We start from the raw sequence: 18,708 nt of genomic DNA, 5'->3' as shown, positions 1-18,708 counted from the left end.
CGTTTTTTTTAATTTAAAGTTTTGATATCCGTCTATGCCTGCATTTGTTACATTTAGTTGCCATTGGTTTTCTTCTGATTTTAAAAGAGTCTTGATCATTTATAAATTGATATACTCACATTTGTGTAATTGTTGTAGATTTCAAACGCTCAAAATCAGGTAAATAAACACGTATTCAATATTATATTTTTTCTATAACTAGTTAAAATTTTCTTTCTTTGTTACTATAAAGATCTTTATGCAAAAAGTTAAAGAGAGTCCAATCATATATTATCTTTTTTTTATTATCTTTTGTGGGTAACACTACTAGAAACATGTTGGTTTATAAGATATTCGTGGAACAAAAGGTTTATTTTGCTTTACTTACGATATAAATTTTATTTTCTAATATATATATATAATTTTTTTCTATTTAGAATTATTTATTTAGCAGTATTCTTTATGTTTACTTTAATGTAGGACTACCGAAGATTATTATCAATCTTATGGAGCACTTTTAAGGTAAATAAGCATGTGTTTTTATCTTTTTGGGTAGTCAAAATTTTTATATTTTGTTAGTATGTAATTCTTTAGGCAAAAAGTTTAAGATGGTCCAGCAGTGTCACCTGTATTTTAGTTTGTAGATTATGAAGTATCTGTGGAATAAGAGGTTTGTCTTTCTTCTTTTATCATATTTTTCAATTTAGTTTTGCTTTTTTTGAGTCTAATTTATTTTTTAAATTTTTTGATGGAGTTGGAGAGAGTTACAACGCTATCTATTTGTGCATCATCTATTACATTGAGTTTTAAAAAGGTTTCATTTGGAGCTACAAGGAGATCTACTCTATGATCACTTTAGTGGAAAAGAAGATATGTGGTTCGATTTGATGGCAGATATTGGTGATGGCGGGAACTTGTCTTCTTCGGTTGCAGGAGTACTTGGTCAGCGATTTTTTTTGTTTCTTTAATCTTTCTAATAAGGTTGCATTTACTGAATTAGCATTAGTTTCTCAGTGAATTTCTTTATGTGTACATTAACATAGCAATACTTGAGGCTGTTTTTAATGTTATGTTGATGACAGCAAAATTGTCCTTTTTAATGTCTGTTCTTCTTGATTTCATTCGTCTTTTTTTTAATTTGAAGTTTTGATATATGTCCTTGTCAAGCTGTGCATATGTTACATTTAATTGCTATTGATTTTCTTCTTATTTTAATTACAAGGTAAAAGAGTCTTGATCATTTATAAATTGATATGCTTAGTTTTGTGTAGTTGTAGATTTCAAACGGCAAAAATCAGGTAAATAAATACATATTTAATATTATTTTTTTTATAACTAGTTAAAATTCTTTTTCTTTGTTATTATGAAAATCTTTAGGCAAAAAGTTAAAAGGGAGTCCAATCATATATTATCTCTGTTTTGTTCTCTTTTGTGGGTAACACTGCTTGAAACATGTTGGGTTATAAGATATTCGTAGAATAAAAAGTTTATTTTCCTATGCTTATGACATAAAATTTATTTTCTATTACATATTTTCTTCTCTATTTAGGATTATTTACTTGCAATATTTATCTCAAAAAAAAATATGTACTTAGCAATATTATTTTTGTTTACTTTAATGTAGGATTACCGAAGGTTATTATAAATATTAGTGAGCACTTTTAAGGTAAATAAATATGTTTTTTTTAACTTTCTGGTAGATAAAATTTTTTAAACTTTTTAGTGTGTAACTCTTTAGGCAAAAAGTTTAAGATGGTCCAGGCGTGTCACTTGTGTTTTATTCTTTTTTGTTGGTAACACTCTTTTAGACGTGAATTATGAGGTATCCGTGAAATAAGAGGTTTGTCTTCCTTCTTTTATCGTATTTTTCAGTTTAGTTTTGCTTTTTTTAGGCCTAATTTATTTTTTAAAATTTTCTGATGGAGTTGGAGAGAGTTACAACGCTATCTATTTCTACATCATCTATCACATTAAGTTTTAAAAAGGTTTCATTTGGAGCTACAAGGAGATCTACTCTATGATCACTTTAGTAGAAAAGAAGATATGTGGTTCGATTTGATGGCAGGAACTCATCTTCTTCGGTTGCAGGAGTGCTTGGTCGGTGGTTTTTTTTTTTCTTTAATGTTTCTAACAAGGTTGCATTTACTGAATTGGTGATCAGAATATTGGAGCTAGTCTATTATACAGTCGTTTGGTACTATGAGTTGATGTGTTTTATGAGGTATCTCTTTCTTCACATTCTATTTCCTGAGTTTTGGTATGTTTGTTTAATTTCTCGCGTCGCTGGAAGGAGGTCCTAACCATTCTTTAAAATAGTGCTGTAAGTGATGAAAATTTAATTTTTATTTTAATGATTTTGCATAATTACTTGTTGTAGCAAACGTGCGAATAGTGACTGTCTTACTTACGCTGGCAGACTCTCGGTATAGCCTGCGGCGTGCTTTATGGTCTGTGAGCGACAAAAGAGGGAGAGTGTGTATGAAGAAGAGGACCAGAGCGATAGAGGAAGTGAGTTCGTATGAAATTTTGCTTCATGATTTTATTATCTGATTAGTCAATTATTTTTATTTTTTTACTAACTAATCAAACAATAATTTTTAAATTATGCTACCAAAACTTAGTTGAATGATGTATTTGAACACTAAAAACCTATATGGTGATAGATCGATATCAACAATGCAAAGCAAACAAATTGTAATTAGAAACCGAAATTGGAATAAAAATACAAACAAACTCAAATACAGTTACAAATTTAAGTACACTGAAAGAAAAATCCGATTGATTTTTTTTGCAATTCCAAACAATTAAAACAAACAACTAACTCGAGCGAAATTACAAGAACAAGTCGACGCTCAAATTCTAATACAAACAAACTCAAATACAATCACAAACTCAAGTAAACCAAAACAAAAATTACGTTTAGCTCTTCAACTTTTCCAGCAAACAAAAATCTCAAACAAATTAACGACAAAGTATCAGTAAAAAATTACAACTACCCTTACAAACTGACAAGAAAAAAGAGTAAAACCCAAGTATCAGACTTGAAAACGAATATCTCATTTTAATATTTACGTGAGGTTAAATGATTATAAATTGAAATAATTTAGCATTATTTCATCTGTGAATTTCTTTATGTGTACATTAACATAGCAATACTTGAGGCTGTTTTTAATGTTATGCAGCAGACAACAAAATTGTCCTATTTTAATATATGTTATTCTTGATTTTAGTCGTTCTTTTTTAATTTGAAGTTTTGATATCCGACCATGCCAAGCTGTGCACATATGTTATATTTAATTGCTATTGGTTTTCTTCTTATTTTAATTACAACGTAAAAGGGTCTTGATCATTTATAAATTGATATGCTTACTTTTGTGTAGTTGTTGTAGATTTCAAACGGCAAAAATCAGGTAAATAAACACGTATTTAATATTATATTTTTTCTATAACTAGTTAAAATTTTCTTTTTTCGCTATTATGAAAATCTTTAGGCAAAATGTTGAACAGATACCAATCATATATTATCTCTGTTTTGTTCTCTTTTGTGGGTAACACTGCTTGAAACATGTTGGGTTATAAGATATACGTGGAATAAGAGGTTTATTTTCCTATGCTTATGACATAAATTTTATTTTCTATTTAAGATTATTTACTTAGCAATATTATTTTTGTTTACTTTAATATAGGACTACCGAAGGTTATTATCAATCGTAGTTAGCACTTTTAAGGTAAATAAGCATATATTTTTATCTTTTTGGGTAGATAAAATTTTTATATTTTGTTAATGTGTAACTCTTTAGGAAAAACGTTTAAGATGGTCCAGATGTGTCACTTGTGTTTTGTTTTTTTTTGTTGGTAGCACTCTTTTAGACGTGAATTATGAGGTATCTGTAGAATAAGAGGTTTGTCTTCCTTCTTTTATCATATTTTTCTATTTTTTTGCTTTTTTAGCCTAATTGTTTTTTAAATTTTTTTGATGGAGTTGGAGAGATTTACAACGCTATCTATTTCAGCATCATCTATCACATTTAGTTTTAAAAAGTTAGTTGATGGAGCTTAACATGGAGATCTACTGCATGATCATTTTAGTCGAAAAGTAGATCTGTGGTTCGATTTGATGGCAGATATTGGTGATGGCGGGAACTTGTTTTCTTCGGTTGGAGGAGTGGTCAGTAGTTTCTTTTGATTCTTCAATGTTTTTAACAAGGTTGCATTTACTGAATTGGTACGAAGAGCTACTGTGTTTTATGTGCTATTTCTTTCTTCTTGTCTTTCACATTATATTTTTTGGGTTTTGATATGTTTGTCTTTTTTCTCGCTCGTTGGCAAGAGGACGGAGGTCCTGACCATTCTTCAAAATTGCGCTGTAAGTAATGAAAAATTACGCTGTAAGTGATGAAAATTAAATTTTTATTTTAATGATTTTGCATGTTGATTGGTTGTAGCAAACATGAGAATACTGGCTCTCTTATTTACACTGGCAAGTTCTCAGTATAGTCTGCTGCATGTTTTACGGTCTGTGAGCGATAAAAGAGGGAGAGTGTGTACGAAGAAGAGAACCAGAGTGGCAGAGGAAGAGAGAGCGTATGAAATTTTACCTCATTATTTTATTATCTGTATTGCATACTTCTCATTTATTCTTTCAATTGTTGCAACATTTGCATCTTCAGTATGATGAAATGTTCCCTTCACTATTTAGTGATCATCCTGATATATTTCCTCCACACTTGTCCACAAACGGGAAGCTGAGAACTTGCTCAATTCTGGTTGGTGGCTTCCTAAAACACTCAGTATCTCTTCTCTCTCTCTCTCTCTCTCTCTCTCTCTCTCTCTTTAATCATTCTTAAACTTAATCTTCAATCCTAAAATGCGATTGAATGATTTCTTTAGTTACTTGAAAGTTACTTGTTTACCATTTGCAAAATAATATGCACTCGTTATAACTTTTAATTTAGCTCATAGATAGTGATAGATCAATATTATTTTTAAGAAATACAACGTAATTGGTGTTTTTAGGGTAACTTGAATAAGCTAATAATTTTCTCAAGATAATTTACTTTTCTTTATATGGTCTGCTGGTTTTCCCTTTGGATCATGGCTAGTAGACAGAATGACTTGTGGTTGTTGGCAAATATATGATATCATCCTTAGAGATATATTTAAAATTAGATAGTTAGAATTGCTATTTTTAAATAACATTAAGAATTGAATGTTGATTAACTTTTATGTATTAAAGCTTATAGGTATCGAGTATTTAGTGATGAGCTAGTGATGCATTCAAAACTAGATAGTTAGGATTGCTTTTTTCATATAAGACTAGGAGTTGATGTTGATTGACTTTTATGTATAGAGTACTAGTGATAGGCAAGAAAGTTTTTGTTTTATTTTAGCTCTAATACATTGGTCGGTTAGTATTGCTCTAAGATATTCGATGTAATTAGTGTTTTAAGATGACTTGAATCATTTTATAGGTTTTTGGAGGTAGATGACTTTCTTTTGTATGGTTTAATGTTTTGCTCATAGCGTGTTGTTAGAAAGATGGTGGTTGTTGGTTATTATGTGGTATCATCCATAGTGAATGTTTGAAGGATGTCCATTGGAATATTATTTTTCAGTTATGAAAAGTGAACTTAGGGATTAGTGCTTAAGAAAAAGAAATGTTTGGTAAAGTTACAACATTAGCTATATGTCAAAAATACTGTTGGAAGAGTTGCAAGTGATAACTATTAGAGAACTCTGATTTAAATTTATAGTATATTTATTTGATATTTGAATCCAATGAATGTTTGTCTTATGAATTGAGATGATCTAGGATTTTGACTACTAATTGCTTAGAAATGAGTAAACAAAAGTGAATGATAAAATAACAATAAATCCTAAATATCAGCTTATAGAATGAACATATCATTTTTACATTCGTATGAATTGAAATGATTATAAATCGACAAAATTAGTATTATTAGCTTAGTGAATTTCTTTTATATGTACATTAACGTAGTAGTACTCAAAAGACGATTTTAAATATTATACTGAGAATAATAAAATTGTCATCTTTTGATGTTTGTTCTTTATTTTAGTCGTTTTTTTAATTTTGAAGTTTCAATATCCGTTTTTTCATGCCAAACTATGCATATGTTACTTTTAATTATTTGGTTCTCTTCTTATTTAAATTATAATGTAGAAAAATCTTACTTATTTATAAAAAGATATGTTTATTGTTCTCTTTTAATGCTTGTTACTCATGGTTCTAGTTGATTTTTTTTTATATTTCAATTTTGGTACGCGTAGTTCCCATGAAAAATTATCTATATGTTCTATTTATTTGTTAATGATTTTTTACTTCTTTGAATTATAATATTGACGAATCTTTGTTATTTACAAATTGATTTACTCACTTTTATTTGCTTATTGTTGATTTCAAACTCCAAAGTTGAGGTAAATAATCATGTACCCAATATTTTGTTTTTGCTCAGCTAGTTAAAACAATTAGCTCTTGTTATTATGTGACTCTTTAGAAAAAAAATTTAAAATAGTCCGGTTGTTTGTTTTGCATTTTTTTTTCTTTCATTGATATCATTGTTTTGTTACTTGAGTGGTCTGGACTCTTCTGCATTTTTATCTTTTTTTTGGTCCTATTTTTAATTGGCATGCAGTGGTTGGTGTCCATATTTATCATATATGAAATATATTACTTTTCTCTAAACGTGTGGTTGAGATAGTGTTGCTTTAATGCATATAGAGAACTAAAAAAGTATATATGTTTTGACATCACTAATAGAACATGAAGAAGAGTTTGTAACATCGGAGTTAGGCAGCAGTTTAATATACCTCGCAATAAATATACTCATTTGCTGCATTAAGTGTGTGTATTGGACCCTAATAGTTTATGTAATGTTGCCTCCGAAAGTATTGCACAATGCTGCATTTGCAATGAAAAAATAAATTTTTTTGGCACCCGAACTAAATCTACTGCAAGATTATATCCATGAATTTTTCAACTACCTAATTTAATAAAAAAATACAAAATGTAGATGGAGAGCCAAACTTTCTTACTTCATTAAAAAACTATTACGGTGTAAGTGACAAAGAAATTTTAAATTAAAGATTTATCACGTGTTAACTTTACTTATATTTAGATTGGAGGATTATTTTATTTTAAGAGTTTAATTTTTAAAAATCTATAAAGTACTAGTGATAGGCAAGAAAGTCTTTGTTTTATTTTAGCTCTAATACATTGGTCAGTTAGTATTGCTCTAAGATATTCGATGTAATTAGTGTTTTAAGATGACTTGAATCATTTTGTAGGTTTTTGGAGGTAGATGACTTTCTTTTGTATGGTTTAATGTTTTGCTCATAGCGTGTTGTTAGAAAGATGGTGGTTGTTGGTTATTATGTGGTATCATCCATAGTGAATGTTTGAAGGATGTCCATTGGAATATTATTTTTCAGTTATGAAAAGTGAACTTAGGGATTAGTGCTTAAGAAAAAGAAATGTTTGGTAAATTTACAACATTAGCTATATGTCAAAAATACTGTTGGAAGAGTTGCAAGTGATAACTATTAGAGAACTCTGATTTAAATTTATAGTATATTTATTTGATATTTGAATCCAATGAATGTTTGTCTTTTGAATTGAGATGATCTAGGATTTTGACTACTAATTGCTTAGAAATGAGTAAACAGAAGTGAATGATAAAATGACAATAAATCCTAAATATCAGCTTATAGAATGAACATATCATTTTTACATTCGTATGAATTGAAATGATTATAAATCGACAAAATTAGTATTATTAGCTTAGTGAATTTCTTTTATATGTACATTAACGTAGTAGTACTCAAAAGACGATTTTAAATATTATACTGAGAATAATAAAATTGTCATCTTTTGATGTTTGTTCTTTATTTTAGTCGTTTTTTTTAATTTTGAAGTTTCAATATCCGTTTTTTCATGCCAAACTATGCATATGTTACTTTTAATTATTTGGTTCTCTTCTTATTTAAATTATAATGTAGAAAAATCTTACTTATTTATAAAAAGATATGTTTATTGTTCTCTTTTAATGCTTGTTACTCATGGTTCTAGTTGATTTTTTTTTATATTTCAATTTTGGTACGCGTAGTTCCCATGAAAAATTATCTATATGTTCTATTTATTTGTTAATGATTTTTTACTTCTTTGAATTATAATATTAACGAATCTTTGTTATTTACAAATTGATTTACTCACTTTTATTTGCTTATTGTTGATTTCAAACTCCAAAGATGAGGTAAATAATCATGTACCCAATATTTTGTTTTTGCTTAGCTAGTTAAAACAATTAGCTCTTGTTATTATGTGACTCTTTAGACAAAAAATTTAAAATAGTCCGGTTGTTTGTTTTGCATTTTTTTTTATTTCATTGATATCATTGTTTTGTTACTTGAGTGGTCTGGACTCCTCTGCATTTTTATCTTTTTTTTGTCCTATTTTTAATTAGCATGCAGTGGTTGGTGTCCATATTTATCATATATGAAATATATTACTTTTCTCCAAATGTGTGGTTGAGATATTGTTGCTTTAATGCATATAGAGAACTAAAAAAGTATATATGTTTTGATTGTATTAAATAATTGATTAAATTAATTATTTAAAAAATTGTAAAAAAATATCATAGTTAATTATTTATATTCTAACATAAATTATTAAAATTTATTACAAAATTATATTTATCCGCTTTAAATTTATTTATTTTTATTTTCTTTCAGTAATAATTAATAAAAAAAAATCATCTACAAGGGAGTCTTTTTCATTTTTCTGTCAAATTTTTTTAATTTTTTCTATTTCCCAGTAAAATTCACTCACATTTTTTTAGAATTAATTACTAAGTGTTTATCACACATTCTTCACATTCTTATTTATGCTATTTTACTTTAATTTTTTTTTTAATTTATTATCTCTTTCTTAATAACTACAGTTTTCTATTATAAAGATATTTTAATTTTTTATAAAATATAACCAAAATTTAAAACAACACCCTAAGCCTGGGCTCCGTGTAGTTTAACTTTTTTAACGCAGTAGTTGCTTTTTTCTTTTTCTTTTCTTTAAAAAGTTTTTTAAAAAACAAATTGACCGTTGTGTTATGCTGGTCGGCGTCCTTTTAACGCAGTCTGAATTTCTTTATCTCCCCTTTAAAAGCAAACTGACCGTGCGATTAGATTAAAACCCCACAAAAGTTTTCCAATTCTCCTCTTCAGACCACCTTCTTCCTTTCTTTCGTCTTTCTTTTACTTTCAAAAAGTTTTCAACGTTCTTTGTTTTCAGATCTGGCCTTGCCCAGAGAGAAGGAGAGAGATACAAGCACAAAAGAGAGAGAGAAAAAGGGGAAAAAGACAGAAACGAGGTCTGAAACCCCTCCATTCTCTTCAATGTGGAGAGGGAAAGAAAAGAATATCAGAAAGAGGTAAGGAAGAAGATGGTAGAAAACAAATTAGAATGGTAATCTTTCTAGCATTCTATTTCTTTTTCAGTTTCTTGAGAGCAAAGAATCAAATAGAGAAAGAAAAGAAGAACAAAGAAAGAAGGAAAAAAAAAGAAGATCGAAAAGAAGATAGATAGGTTTCTCTTAAAGACCCAACACTGCCTAGTCATTCTGTTAAATTTCAATCTCTCTTGTTCTCACAAGCCTTGCCCAGAGAGAAGTTGAGAAGTACGAGCATAGCAGAGAGAGAATAAGGGGAAAAAGACAGAAACGAGCAGACATGGATCTGGAACTCTCCATTCTCTTCAATGTGGAGAGGGAAAGAAAAGAATATCAGAAAGAGGTGAGGAAGAAGATGATAGAAAACAAATTAGAATGGTCATCGTTTTACCATTCTATTTATTTTTCAGTTTCTTGAGAGCAAAGAATCAAATAGAGAAAGAAAAGAAGAGCAAAGAAAGAAGGAAAAAAGAAGATCGAAAAGAAGATATATGGGTTTCTCTTAAAGACCCAACACTACTTAGTCATTCTGTTAAATTTCAATCTCTCTTGTTCACAAGCCTTGCCCAGAGAGAAGGTGAGAAGTACGAGCATAGCAGAGAGAGAAAAAGGGGAAAAAGACAGAAACGAGCAGACATGGATCTGCAATAGTTGCTTTTTTCTTTCTTTTTCTTTTCTTTAAAAAGTTTTTTAAAAAACAAATTGACCGTTGTGTTATGCTTGTCGGCGTGCGCAGTCTGAATTTCTTTATTTTCCCTTTAAAAGCAAACTGACCGTGCGATTAGATTAAAACCCCACAAAAGTTTTCCAATTCTCCTCTTCAGACCACCTTCTGCCTCTCTTTTACTTGCAAAAAGTTTTCGACGTTCTTTGTTTCCAGATCTCGCCTTGCCCAGAGAGAAGGAGAGAGATACAAGCACAAAAGAGAGAGAGAAAAAGGGGAAAAAGACAGAAACGACCAGACATGGATCTGAAACCCCTCCATTCTCTTCAATGTGGAGAGGGAAAGAAAAGAATATCAGAAAGAGGTAAGGAAGAAGATGATAGAAAACAAATTAGAATGGTCATCTTTCTAGCATTCTATTTCTTTTTCAGTTTCTTGAGAGCAAAGAATCAAATAGAGAAAGTAAAGAAGAACAAAGAAAGAAGGAAAAAAGAAGATCGAAAGGAAGATAGATAGGTTTCTCTTAAAGACCCAACACTGCCTAGTCATTCTGTTAAATTTCAATCTATCTTGTTCACAAGCCTTGCCCAGAGAGAAGGTGAGAAATACAAACATAATAGAGAGAGAAAAAGGGGAAAAAGACAGAAACGAGCAGACATGGATCTGAAACTCTCCGTTCTCTTCAAGGGAGATCGAAAAGAAGATCGATGGGTTTCTCTTCAAGACCCAACACTACTTAGTCATTCTGTTAAATTTCGATCTCTCTTGTTCACAAGCCTTGCCCAGAGAGAAGGTGAGAAGTCCGAGCATAGCAGAGAGAGAAAAAGGGGAAAAAGACAGGAACGAGCAGACATGGATCTGAAACTCTCCATTCTCTTCAATGTGGAGAGGGAAAGAAAAGAATATCTGAAAGAGGTAAGGAAGAAGATGATAGAAAACAAATTGAACTGTCCTCTTTCTAACATTCTATTTCTTTTTCAGTTTACTGGGAGTAAAGAGCCAAATAGAGAAGGAAAAGAAGAGCAAAGAAAGAGGGAAGAAGAAGATCGAAAGAAGAGATATGTCTTTCTCTTCAAAGACCCAACGGTAGCCGGAGGTATTTTTACTTATCTCTTAATATTGGTAGGTGATCATTCATGGAGTTTATTTTTATTTGGTTCTCCTTTCATGAAGTTGGCATAAGTGATTTAGTCTCTCTTAATCTGGGTTTTACATAAATCTTTTTTTTTTTAAATTTCTTTTTACAGTTTGTCTTCTTATTTATTTATTCTTCTTATTTAATGTTTTTAGTTTTCATAAATTTGTTTTGTTATGTGTAGCATCTGTTCTTAACTAACTAACTAATTGTTTCTTAGCATAAGTTATTTTCAACTATATCTGTAATGAGGAATAATGAATTGGTTCTCTGTCTCTCTCTGTGTTCTCTTCTCTCTTTTATTCTCTCTTTGTCTGTTTCTCACTCTCTCTGCACTTCTCTCTTTGTTTGCTACATTCCAAACCCTAAAAGCCCTCTTCCTAAATTTCACACATAACATATTTCTAAATTAATTCGAGTTCTTTCTTGTTATAAACATTGCAGCAGGTTTCTTAACTGGGGAGATGTTGTTTTTCTTATTCCTTTTTACCATGATTTATAGACTTGAAATTTACTCAAAAGATAGCAGCAGTTTCTTGTTTTTTCATTTAAATATTCCAATTTAGCTTTAATAATTTTACAGACAAACAAACTATCTTCTGGAATTTGATTTAGTAGGTTCTGTTTTTTATGGAGTTTGCGAAGTTGATATTTTGGTCTCTGTTTCTAAGTACATTTGACACGTTCCTTTGAGACCCAGGTAGGTTGGGAATAGAATATAATGCTGTGGATATTCCATAGTTATATGCTAATGTATGAATCAAATATGAACATATTACCCTTTTCCGATTGAGGGAACTTTCGAAAAGAAGAATTGCTTGATTGATTACCCTCCCAAAGTATTCAGAGTATTCGGGTTTTCTTGAAAACTAACAGCGTAAAAATGTTACAACAAAAATAAATATACTAAAAATAAAAGCAAGAATAACGATTGGATTTGGAGCTCTATTGCATAGATGGTAATCTATAGTCTTTTTTAATTTTCTAACTTATCATTTCTTTCACAATCTAAAACTTCTTAAAAAACTATAAAAAACTATTTTATCTTGTGAACTTTCCTTTAAATATTTTCATAATTAGAAATATTTTCTAAAGTGTCGCATATTTCTCATTTATGCTTTCAATTGTTGCAATATTTGCTTTTTCAGTATGATGAGATGTTCCCTTCACTATTCAGTGATCATCCTAATATATTTCCTCCACACCTGTCGACATGGGCTAGTGAACTTTGGCACTGAAATAGCATGAAAGGTATGTCCGCATACGGGAAGCTGAGAACTTGCTCAATTCCAGTTGGTGGCTTTCTTTTGAATCTAATTCTAAAAGATAATACATAGTTTGAATACAATAACAGTTAAAAGTAATTTGTAATTGAAAGAAAAGTTTGGTAAATAAAAGTATCAAGTAAAGATAGTTTATAAGATGACATCACTAGTAGAACATGAAGAAGAGTTTGGAGCATCGGAGTTAGGCAGCAGGTTAATACACCTCGAAATAAATATACTTATTTGCTGCATTAAGTGTGTGTATTGGATCCTAATAGTTTATGTAATGTGGCTTGTGAACGTATTGCAAAAATGCTGCACTTGCACTGAAAAAACAATTTTTTTTGGCACCCGAACTAAATCTACTGCAAGATTATATCCATGAATTTTTCAACTACATAATTTAATAAAAAAAATGCGAAATGTAGATGGAGAGCTAAGTTTCCTTACTTCATTAAAAAATTAATAGTTTTTAAAATACATAAAATTCTGCGACTGAAAAATTCTAATTTAAAGATTTATCACATGTTAGCTTTACTTTAGATTTAGATTGGAGGATTATTTTATTTTAAGAGTTTAATTTTTACAAACTTATAATTTAGAGTTATCGTTCATTTTCTTATTTTGAAGATTTTAGAAACCTAATAGCTTTTAAACCAAAACAAAAATTTCATTTAGCTCTTCAACTTTTTTAGCAAACAAGCATCTCAAACACAATAACGACAAACTACAACAAATAAATTACAACTATCCTTACAAACTGACAAGGAAAAAGAGTGAACTTCAAGTATCAACCCAAAAATTGAATATTTCGTTTTTAACATTTTCATGAGTTGAAATGATTATAAATTAAAACAATCTAGTATTTTTCGTCAATGAATTTCTTTATGTGTACATTAATATAGCAATACTTGAGGTTGTTTTTAATGTCATGCAGAGGACAACAAAATTGTCCTCTTTTAATGGTCGTTTTCAATGTCCATGTCAAGTTGTGCATATATTATATTTAATTGCTATTGATTCTCTTCTGATTTGAATTACAACATAAAAGAGTCTTGATCATTTATAAATTGATATGCTTACTTTTGTGTAGTTGTTGTAGATTTCAAATGGTAAAAATCAGATAAATAAACATATATTTAATAGTATGTTTTTTCTTTAACTAGTTAAAATTTTATTTCTTTGTTATTATGAAGATCTTGAGGTAAAAAGTTGAAAGGAATCTAATCATATATTATCTTTGTTTTGTTCTCTTTTCTGGGTAACATTGCTGGAGAAATGTCGGGCTATGATATATTTGTGAAATAAAAGGTTTATTTTTTAATGCTTATGACATGAATTTTATTTTTTATTACATATATTTTTTAGTATTTAGAATTATTTACTTAACTATATTCTTTTTGGTTACTTTAATATAGGACTACCGAAGGTTATTATCAATCTTAGAAACACTTTTAACGTAAATAATCATGTGTTTTTATCTTTTTGGGTAGCTAATATTTTTATATTTTGTTAGTGCGTAACTCTTTGTCAAAACGTTTAAGATGGTCCAGGCGTGTCACTTGTGTTTTGTTTTCTTTTGTTCGTAACGCTCTTTTAGATATAGATTATGAGGAACCAGCAGAATAAGAGGTTTGTCTTTCTTCTTTTATCCTGTTTTTCAGTTTTGTTTTGTTTTTTTCATCCTAATTTTTTCTTTAATATTTTTTAATGGAGTTGGAGAGAGTTACAATGTTATTTATTTCTGCATCATTTATCACATTAAGTTTTAAAAAGTTTTTAAATGGAGCTTCATAAGGAGATCTTCTCCATGATCATTTTAGTTAAAAAGATTTGTAGTTCGATTTGATGGCAGATAATGGTACTGGCGGGAACTCGTCTTCTTGGGTTGCAGGAGTACTTGGTCAGCAGTTTCTTTTGTTTCTTCAATGTTTCTAATAAGGTTGCATTTACTTAATTGGTAATTAGGATTTTGGAGCTAGACCATACAGTGGTTTGGTACTATGAGCTGCTGTGTTTTATGAGGTATCTCTTTCTTCTTGTTTTTTCCATTATATTTCTTAGATTTTGGTATGTTTGTCTTGTTTCTCGCGTCGCTGGCAAGATGACGGAGGTCATGACCATTCTTTAAAATTGTGCTGTAAGTTGTGAAAATTCAAATTTCATTTTAATAATTTTGCATATTTACTGATTGTAGCAAACCTGCGAATACTGACTCTCTTACTTACGCTGGCAAGCTCTCAGTATAGCCTACGGCGGGCTTTACGGTATGTGAGCAACAAAAGAGGGAGAGTGTGTATGAAGAAGAGAACCAGAACGGCAGAGGAAGAGAGTTCGTATGAAAGTTTACCTCATGATTCTATTATCTGATTAGTCAATTATTTTTATTTTTTTACTAACTAATCAAATAATAATTTTTAAATTATGCTACCATAACTTAGTTGAAGGATGGATTTGAACATTAAAAACCTACATGACGCTAGATCGATATGAACAATGCAAAACAAACAAATTGTAATTAGAAACTGAAATTGGAATAAAAATACAAACAAATTCAAATACATTAACAAATTCAAGTATACTGAAAGAAAAATTCAATTGATTTTTTTGCAATTCCATAAAAATGAAACAAACAACTAAGTCGAGTGAAACTGTACAATAAACGAAAACAAGTAGCCGCTGAAATTCTAATACAATTACAAATAAATTCAAATACAATCACAAACTCAAGTAAACCAAAATAAAAATTACATTTAGCTCTTCAATTTTTCCAACAAACAAACATCTCAAACACAATAACGAGAAACTACAAGAAACAAATTACATTTACCCTTACAAATAAACTCAAATACAATTACAAAGTCAAGTAAACCAAAATAAAAATTACATTTGGCTCTTCAACTTTTCCTGTAAACAAGCATCTCAAACACAATAACGACAAATTACTGCAAACAAATTACAAACTGACAAAGAAAAAGAATAAAACCCAAGTATCAACCCTAAAAACAAATTCTCGTTTTAATATTTGCATGAGTTGAAATGATTATAAAATAAAAAAATTTAGCATTATTTTGTCAGTGAATTTCTTTATGTGTACATTAACATAGTAATACCTGAGATTGTTTTTAATGTTATGCAGAAGACAACAAAATTGTCCTCTTTCAATGTCTGTTGTTCTTGATTTTAGTCATTTTTTTTAATTTGAAGTTTTGATATCCGTGCATGCCTGTTTTTAAAAGAGTCTTGATCATTTATAAATTGATATGCTCACTTTTGTGTAATTGTTGTAGGTTTCAAACGGCAAAAATCAGGTAAATAAACACGTATTCAATATTATGTTTTTTCTATAACTAGTTAAAATTTTCTTTCTTTGTTACTCTGAAGATCTTTAAGCAAAAAGTTAAATAGAGTTCAATCATATATATATATTTTTTGTTCTTTTTTGTGGGTAACACTGCTGAAAACATGTTGGGTTATAAGATATTCGTGAAACAAAAGGTTTATTTTACTTTGCTTACGATACAAATTTTATTTTCTATTATATATATATATATATTATATTTAGAATTATTTACTTAACAATATTCTCTATGTTTACTTTAATGTAGGACTAGCGAATGTTATTATCAATCTTAAGGAGCACTTTTAAGGTAAATAAGCATGTATTTTTATCTTTTTAGGTAGTTAAAATTTTTATATTTTGTTAGTATGTAACTCTTTAGGTAAAAAGTTTAAGATGGTCCAGACGTGTCACTTGTGTTTTATTCTTTTTTGTTGGTAGCACTCTTTTAGACGTGGATTATGAGGTATCCGTGGAATAAGAGGTTTGTCTTCCTTCTTTTATCATATTTTTAAGTTTAGTTTTAATTTTTTAAAGCCTAATTTATTTTTTAAATTTTTTTGATGAAGTTGGAGAGAGTTACAACGCTATCTATTTCAGCATCATCTATCACATTCTGTTTTAAAAAAGTTTTATTTGGAGCTACAAGGAGATCTACTCTACGATCACTTTAGTGGAAAAGAAGATATGTGGTTCAATTTGATGGCAGATACTGGTGATGGCGGGAACTCGTCTTCTTCGGTTGCAGGAGTACTTGGTCAGCGGTTATTTTTTATTTTTTTAATATTTCTAATAAGGTTGCATTTACTGAATTGGTAATCAGGATATTGGAGCTGGTCTGTTACACAGTTGTTTGGTACTATGAGCTGTTGTGTTTTATGAGGTATCTCTTTCTTCTTATCTTTCACATTATAGTTTCTGAGTTTTGGTATTTTTGTCTTGTTTCTCGCGTCGCTGACAAAAGGAAGGAGGTTCTGATAATTCTTGAAAATTGTGCTGTAAGTGATGAAAATTCAATTTTTGTTTTAATGATTTTGCATAATTACTTGTTGTAGCAAACCTGCGAATAGTGGTTGTCTTACTTACGATGGCAGGTTCTCGGTATAGCCTGCGGCGTGCTTTACGGTCTGTGAGCGACAAAAGAGGGAGAGTGTGTACGTAGAAGAGAACCAGAGCGACAGAGGAAGCGAGTTCGTATGAAATTTTACCTCATGATTTTATTATCTGATTAGTCAATTATTTTTAATTTTTTACTATCTAATCAAACAATAATTTTTAAATTATGCTACTATAACTTAGTTAAATGATGGATTTGAACACTAAAAAGCTACATGCGATAGATCGATATGAACAATGCAAAGCAAACAAATTATAATTAGAAACTGAAATTGGAACAAAAATACAAAAAAACTCGAATACAGTCAGTAATCTAAGTACACTGAAAGAAAAATCCAATTGATTTTCTTGTAATTCCTAATAAATAAAACAAACAACTAACTTGAGTGAAATTACAACAAACTAAAACGACATATTTTAACAAGAAGTAGGCGTTGAAATTCTAATACAATTACAAACAAACTCAAATAGAATCACAAATTTAAGTAAACCAAAACAAAAATTACATTTAACTCTTCAACTTTTCCAGATAACAAAAATCTCAAACACAATAACGAGAAACTATAACAAATAAATTACATCTACCCTTACAAACAAACTCAAATACAATTACAAAGTCAAGTAAACCAAAACAAAAAGTACATTTGACTCTTCAACTTTCCCTGCAAACAAACATCTCAAACACAATAACGATAAATTACCGCAAACAAATTACAACTTCCCTTACAAACTGACAAGGAAAAATGGTAAAACCCAAGTATTAGCCCTGAAAACGAATATCTCGTTTTAATATTTGCGTGAGTAGAAATGATTATAAATTGAAACAATTTAGCATTATTTTGTCAGTGAATTTCTTTATGTGTACATTAACATAGTAATACTTGAGGCTGTTTTTAATGTTATGCAGAAGACAACAAAATTGTCCTCTTTTAATGTCTTTTCTTTTTTATTTTAGTTGTTTTTTTTTTAATTTAAAGTTTTGATATCCGTCTATGCCTGCATTTGTTACATTTAGTTGCCATTGGTTTTCTTCTGATTTTAAAAGAGTCTTGATCATTTATAAATTGATATACTCACATTTGTGTAATTGTTGTAGATTTCAAACGCTCAAAATCAGGTAAATAAACACGTATTCAATATTATATTTTTTCTATAACTAGTTAAGATTTTCTTTCTTTGTTACTATAAAGATCTTTAGGCAAAAAGTTAAAGAGAGTCCAATCATATATTATCTTTTTTTTGTTATCTTTTGTGAGTAACACTACTAGAAACATGTTGGTTTATAAGATATTCGTAGAACAAAAGGTTTATTTTGCTTTACTTACGATATAAATTTTATTTTCTAATATATATATATAATTTTTTTCTATTTAGAATTATTTACTCAGTAATATTCTTTATGTTTACTTTAATGTAGGACTAGTGAACGTTATTATCAATCTTAGGGAGCACTTTTAAGGTAAATAAGCATGGGTTTTTATCTTTTTGGGTAGTTAAAATTTTTATATTTTGTTAGTATGTAACTCTTTAGATAAAAAGTTTAAGATAGTATAGGTGTGTCACTTGTATTTTATTTTTTTTTGTTGGTAGCACTCTTTTAAACGTGGATTATGAGGTATCCGTGGAATAAGAGGTTTGTCTTTCTTCTTTTATCATATTTTTCAATTTAGTTTTGCTTTTTTTAAGCCTAATTTATTTTTTAAATTTTTTTGATGGAGTTAGAGAGAGTTACAACGCTATCTATTTCT

General features: G+C 29.3%; 1 protein-coding gene across 5 annotated transcripts; it reads left to right on the top strand.

The window, feature by feature from the left end:
• The first annotated feature begins 9,108 nt into the window (after window positions 1-9,108).
• LOC148270496 (uncharacterized) lies at window positions 9,109-14,950 on the top strand. Of its 5 annotated transcripts, none has more exons than XM_088206856.1 (4): window positions 9,110-11,019; window positions 11,086-11,200; window positions 12,417-12,490; window positions 14,473-14,950. In XM_088206856.1, exons 1-3 carry the CDS (start codon window positions 10,762-10,764, stop codon window positions 12,485-12,487), a joined length of 444 nt encoding a protein of 147 aa, XP_088062982.1. In that variant the 5' UTR covers window positions 9,110-10,761; the 3' UTR covers window positions 12,488-12,490; window positions 14,473-14,950. The 5 variants fall into 5 exon arrangements, 4 of the variants coding, with proteins under 4 accessions (XP_088062976.1, XP_088062982.1, XP_088062984.1 ...); XR_015813042.1 differs by having other exon boundaries at window positions 9,114-11,019; window positions 12,388-12,490; XM_088206850.1 differs by having other exon boundaries at window positions 9,109-11,019; window positions 12,417-14,950.
• Window positions 14,951-18,708: the final 3,758 nt, after the last annotated feature.

Source organism: Carica papaya, chromosome 1 (assembly GCF_054855325.1).
Source record: "Carica papaya isolate Zhongbai chromosome 1, ASM5485532v1, whole genome shotgun sequence".
In the NCBI taxonomy this organism is placed as follows: domain Eukaryota; kingdom Viridiplantae; phylum Streptophyta; class Magnoliopsida; order Brassicales; family Caricaceae; genus Carica; species Carica papaya.
The sequence above is the reverse complement of the archived record's forward strand: the minus strand, read 5'-3'. Positions and strand labels throughout refer to the sequence as shown.

Bases quoted from the DNA above. Each gene is read 5' to 3' on its own strand.
- LOC148270496 (XM_088206850.1), top strand. From the start codon at position 10,762: ATGGATCTGAAACTCTCCGTTCTCTTCAAGGGAGATCGAAAAGAAGAT. The intron at 11,020-11,085 runs GTAAGGAAGAAG...TTTCTTTTTCAG, and splicing joins GAAAAGAATATCTGAAAGAG to TTTACTGGGAGTAAAGAGCC. The intron at 11,201-12,416 runs GTATTTTTACTT...TTCACTATTCAG, and splicing joins AGACCCAACGGTAGCCGGAG to TGATCATCCTAATATATTTC.